This window comes from Plodia interpunctella, chromosome 30 (assembly GCF_027563975.2).
Source record: "Plodia interpunctella isolate USDA-ARS_2022_Savannah chromosome 30, ilPloInte3.2, whole genome shotgun sequence".
Classification (NCBI taxonomy): domain Eukaryota; kingdom Metazoa; phylum Arthropoda; class Insecta; order Lepidoptera; family Pyralidae; genus Plodia; species Plodia interpunctella.
In genome coordinates, this window is record NC_071323.1 from 3,244,182 (window position 1) to 3,250,419 (window position 6,238).

General features: G+C 35.2%; 1 protein-coding gene and 1 non-coding gene across 2 annotated transcripts; both read right to left on the minus strand.

Moving 5' to 3' along the window:
• Positions 1 to 1,591: 1,591 nt before the first annotated feature.
• RpL32 (Ribosomal protein L32) lies at positions 1,592 to 4,901 on the minus strand. The gene is made up of 3 exons (XM_053767217.2): positions 4,717 to 4,901; positions 3,563 to 3,672; positions 1,592 to 1,797 (listed from the first exon to the last, which is right to left on the minus strand). The coding sequence occupies exons 1-3, from the start codon at positions 4,829 to 4,831 to the stop codon at positions 1,618 to 1,620; spliced, it is 405 nt and encodes a 134-aa protein (XP_053623192.1). The 5' UTR covers positions 4,832 to 4,901; the 3' UTR covers positions 1,592 to 1,617.
• On the minus strand, positions 4,321 to 4,452 carry LOC128682659 (small nucleolar RNA psi18S-841/snoR66). Its single transcript, XR_008406148.1, has one exon. It is a non-coding gene; the product is annotated as a small nucleolar RNA psi18S-841/snoR66 (small nucleolar RNA).
• Positions 4,902 to 6,238: the final 1,337 nt, after the last annotated feature.

Genomic DNA, 6,238 nt, shown 5'->3' on the forward strand with positions numbered 1-6,238 from the left:
AAAAATACTAAATTAATATAAATAAATAAGCTGGATCCTATATATTTATATATTATATTATATTTGGTATTGCAATGACAAAAAATGCCGTTTATTGAATACCCGTTTTTCCACTCTTTATAGACAATGTAAAGTATGTCTACAAAGCATATTTTTCAATGATCGTTACAGTCTGATGTGATCTTTATTCACAAATTGTATTGTAGACTCGAAGTCCGATTAACTGTCAAATTGAGCAATGGCCGACTGCTCAGTGACGCCATCTGTGGCATTTCGAAGAAACTCATGTGGAGTGTATGATTTCGTTTTAGATTGTTATTTGTAAATAAAGTTATTAGTTATTTTTTTAAGTTGTTTTATTTTGCCGTCGCCCGCTACTAACAGATCTTGTGTTAAATTCCACTACAATCGATTGAGCAGCTTAGCTGAGTGGGAATTGGGATAAAGAAGATATTAATTGAGAACGTTGTCTCCTGTCCAATCTTGATCATTATATTTGGTGTTGCAATAGCAAAAAATGTAGTTCGTCAAAAATCCGTTTTCTTCACTTTCATGATAGCATATATTGCCCGCAGCTTTGTCCGCGTGAATTTATCTGCGAAAGCTGAACAGACGATTTTCATCATTTATTTTTTAATAACATATTTTTTTTTTATTTATAGCGCGGTTCCGCGCAATTTTGGATTTGAATTTTTGGAAAAAAAGTAGCCTGTTTGAACGGTGGTCTTTAACTACCTAGATGTATACCCGAATTTCATCAAAATTGGTCCATCGGTCCAGACTTTCGCATTTATAAAATCATGACGTATATATGGATATTTTATTACACAGCTTCCACGTTATCGTGTAGCGAAGTTCTACCATAAAACCTAAAGTCGACATGTCGACGCGACTACGTGATTTGGTCCCCCTTTGCCACAGTGGGGCTACTAATCCAATGAGTCTAAAATTTATATTGTTAGTTCCACCACCTTTCAAGTACTCATGGCCCCACCGTCCATGAGTATTTGTATTCCCGCTAGACCCATTAGTGGAATTTAGCAGTGGAACCTACACTCCAGAAGCAAACTGCGGATTGAATTCAAATTCAAATCATTTATTCAGAAATTAGACCTTCACAGGCACTTTTTCTCGTCAATTTTTATATTTATAGTTATTTCTCACAAGCTACAAACTACTGGCATTTCGGAACGACCACTACTGAGAAGAAATGCCGAAACTCATTTGAACAGTGTTGGTCCCTATCATGCCAGATCGGCTTACCATTATTGTTTCTTACAATGTTTTTTTTTCTAATAATATATAAAAGTACATAATGTATTTGATTTTGAGCATATATTCAAGGTTATCTAAGCTTTAGATGGACGGATTTTTGGCATTTTACCTAAATTAACTATATGCTACAAACAATAAAGGCATAATACTTCCACGAAAACAGTGTAGATACATAGTAACAGTAGGAAACACTAGAAGAAAATTAAAATCATATGACAGTTGAGTGCGTCCCTGACAATTTGATAATCTGATTATGCTCATCCAATAATCTGCAAAAATTGATAATACGATGAAGAATGAAAAATAAAACAAAAATATTTTTTTTACAATATATTTTTATGCTTATTCGTTCTCCTGGCTGCGGAGCCTGGCCGCAGCGTTGGTGACCCTGATGCTGAGCTGCTGCGCGCGCTCCACAATAGTCTTCCGCTTCTTGGAGGACACGCCGTGCGCTATCTCTGCGCAGTACTTGCGATTTTGCATCATTAGAATCTCTAACTCGCGGACGTTGTGTACCAGGACCTGAAAAAGAAAAATAAATTGTTTATGGTCACTAATTAGCTGTTATACAGCTAAACACGGCATTAGTGTTAGTAACTCTGGGCTCTGTCTACCCCGTAAGGGATGAAAACGTGATTCTGCAATTAGATGTTGCAAAAATTAGGTACTTATTCAATTTTATCATACATTCACCCCCCATGTCAAGCCACTGGGGAGTGATTACAGAAATAAGTATTTTACAAATGTCCTTTTTACAGCTTTTGTTACCGTCTGAAAGATTTTAATTATGCATGTGACAAAAAAATCTTGTCTGTGCAGTAACCATTGAGGAGTTCCCTCGTCGGACGATCCTGTGTGCACCATCAGGTAATGCTTATCATAATTAATGCATTCGCATGGAAAATTGAAATGACATGGAAGATTTTCAACTCACAAAAATTTTATTTGAAGGTTTGATTACAGGTCATGTGTAACTAAATAAATATATTAGGACAAATTACACAAAACTAAAAGCTTGTAATAAAAGTAGAATAGGTATCTGCGCTGCTGAAGAAGAAACCAGAAAGGTATTAATCTTCTTCTCAACATATCCACATATTAGAAATGCATTGATAGGATATAGTTCAATTGTATCTGCCACTATGACCAAATAACTATACTAGCTATCAGGAATAGGGTTTGGCAGACTTCCTTATAGCAAGGTAACAAATTGTTACTACCACATTTCAAATGATAACACAGAGTGCCCTTGCAGAGATTATCCTAATATTATAAATGTGAAAGTACCTCTGTTACCTCTTCACACTCTATCTACTCAACCAATCTTCTTGAAATAAAAAAAAATAACTGTACTCATGGGAAATTTACGCGGGCGAAGCTGTGGGTAAAAAACTTTATCTCTATACTATTAACAGCGGAATGTTACCGGTACTCAAGCGTAAGAACTAAACTCCTGGCTCTTCAGACAATGGTGAGATCAGCTTTATGTTGAAACAAAGTACAAAGTCTTCTCAGAGACCAGATTTATTTATACATTCTGGAGGGATGATGCAAAGGCCAATAGGATAGGATGCAAAGGGTAATACCAAATAAAATGAAATTTCCCTATGAGGCTGGCATAATCGCACCAAGCACCTGAAGCCTAGACAAAAAAACTATTGCAAATTTTGAAATTGAACAAATATGGCTAAACCCGCGGTTTGATTCTGATTAAATTTTGAATTTAGTTAATGACCCAAAGTTACAAACTATTGGGTGCAAACTACAGGCAATAGTTTTCGTGATTGTTTATAGGATTAGCTCTAGATAGCGTAGACACAGTTTCAATTCAGACTTTTAAGACTGCAAACCAATATAAGATAATATTTCCAATATTAGCACATAGTATTGCTGTAGAAAAGCACCACTCCTTATCCATGGATGTCGTAGGAGGCGACTAAGGGATACCTAGCCTTGACAAATCAGTCACAATAACAATTTAACTTTGTGTAAACATTCGTGAAATTTGTCGCCTGTATGTGTCACTACAGTCTGTATGGCAAGGTAATAACGGCGTGTTTACAATGAATTTGGGTAGGTTGATGCGTTGTGGACTTTACTAGTAAATAAATGTTTAATCTATCTATCTAACACTAACAAGGAAAGTTGACCAGGCAATCATATATTCACAGCGAATCTCCCAAAATGTAAGACATTTTTGGAGTATTTTTTTACTAATATTTGGTTTTGCGGCATCACAGCCCTGAATGTAACTGGAAATGTGTTAGGACGAGAAAGAATACAATACCTTACGGAAACCATTAGGTAGCATGTGACGGGTCTTCTTGTTTGATCCGTAACCGATGCTGGGCATCAGGTACTGTCCCTTGAAACGCCTGCGCACTCTGTTGTCAATACCTGAAAGCATTACATTAATATAGTTTATTTATCACTGGCTGCACCTCGCATTACACTCCACAGCACCATCTACTTTATCAGGTTCCGTTCACAATTAAGACTTTTTGAACGCTACAGGTATCACAACTTTCAAAATGAAAAGTTATACAATGTATCAGCTACCTTAATAAGATAAAAATTACCTTAATAAGTTTGTGCATGAAGAAGAAGTAACAACTCACAAACTTTCGTCTTATTTTTATTTTTTTCAGAAAACTAGGACTTCACAAAAACAAAATAAAGACAGTATTAGAAACATGAACAGTATTAGTGGGGATGGGATTTAATTGATAAGACATTAATTAAGACTGACTCTGGTCTTTCATACTTGTCTTCCTGACCAGGGGCAGTCACTGTGGTCACAACTTACTACAACTATTTTTATGGCTACCGTTTTCATTTTAATGAATTGCGGCAACTGTGTCTGAATAGAAAACTATGATACCTTCTAATAAAATCCATTGATTAAATGTTTTTTTATTTTACACAAATAAAGGATTGATAGAAATGCGATGATGGCTCTAGTTTGTTTGCGGAGGCAGTAATGTACGTGGACTAATAGTAATCGTAGCAAACAAGAACTTTTAGGCAATTACTAAGCAGCCAGTAATAATGTACCTGCCAATATGACCCAATAGCCAGAACACGGCAAATCGGGAATAGGATTTGGCAGAATCGATGTAGCAAGGTTACAAATTGTAATTGTTCAATTGAAAATGAATAACACAGAGTGCCCTTGCATTTGTGTTTAGAAAAAAACCATTCCAATTAGTTCAAAAGGTGGTAGGACCTACTGAAAAGTTGACTATACCCACTATTGAAAACATAACCTCACGATTGGAAATTTGGAACTTGGTAAAGGTATAAATAATAATCTCGGTTGATCTCTAATTGTAGTAGCTCTATATTTAAGCAACAAAATGTTAATAATTTTAAATATTTCACTAAAAATAACAAAAAGTTTAATAGATAGTATAGAAACAGGCATGGAATCCACATTCTTACCTCTCGGTTTACGCCAGTTTCGCTTAAGTTTATCATAACGATCCGATTGATGGCGGATAAATCTTTTCGTCCTCTTTTTAACGATTTTAGGCCTATATACTGGTCTGATAGCCATTTTGATTGTTTCTTACGGAAACGCGGCAGTGAACCACGCGGTGACACGGCCGCACGAAAAGGAAAAAGAATAGACAAACGCAGACATTTCTAGAGTTTCTGTCACTAAGTTTTTTTTAATGCTTACAAATACCACAGACAACTAACTACACACTTGCCAAATCACGGTTCTCTAGTTATTCAAAGAAATATTCTTATATTTTAGTAAAATTATCTAGCTTAACCGTCCTCCTGAATAATAAAGAAGCTCGAAGCTTTCTATCTTAAATAAAGTAGTAGTAGTCAACAGAGGTTTACACCCACAGACATGTAATTTATCTCAAAGATATAAGAGAACAATGTAATGTTATATCTCACAGATTACAACATTTAGGTATATCTGTGATTTATCTAGAGGAGTTTACACCAGTCCAATGCAAAACCGGTGCAGTGAAGTGATAACCGGTTTCAAATCACCGGTTTTAGGTATTTTTATGTATTACTTTTTATTTTATTCAAAGTGGATTTAAATTATTAATTCTTCTTCTTTTTTCCTCGACAAACCACACACTTCAGTCTAAAATGTTATGCGCCTCACTTCACTTTCATACAAATTTGCAACCCCTATCTCACCCCTTTACGGATGGAATTTTCCAAATACCTTTCTTAGCGAACATCGCCTAGTCACAAATCACAATCTAGTTCCTCCTGGAAGCAGATGTCCATGTGTTGACATTTAGGTTAGCCATCGCGAAGCTCAATCATTATAGAGGAAACCCCACGACCCACAGACTTATGTAATAATCTTTCACGATCCGACATATGTGTTAAGTGAAAGTTTATGAAACTGTGAAGAATACAATCTGAATTTACACCGATTACTTCGAGTTCAAGTATTTCTATCACATGCTCATTACACTACAATATACAAATGCGAACTTGTCCCTTCAATTTAACATTTACCAGTTATTCATAAAAAACTTATATACTTATGCTAAATATCTTTTGTCTCATTCTGACAATTGAAAATGTATAAAGTGCGATAGTGACAAAACATATTTTAGCTTAAAGTGTATTTTAAATTTTGAATAGCGGGGTTGAAAACCGGTCAAGTGAAGCATATGTTGTTTTCATACCTTGGAATTATTACTTAGGTACTCCTTGTACGGAGTGCCTACTAATTCTATGTTCCATGTACATATTTACTTTACAGTAGTTCGACAGGATCGCAGATATAAGAACATTACATTTTATATTTGTGAGCAGGATATTTATATATTTATGTAGATATTTGATGTGTTTGATTATAGCCAGGTAATATTAGTAGGTACTCCGTGTAGTACCTACTAATTCCATGCACAGATATATAAAAACATCTCTCATCTTGTGAGTTTAACTTATAACATTATTGAGAAAAGAAGTTCTTGCT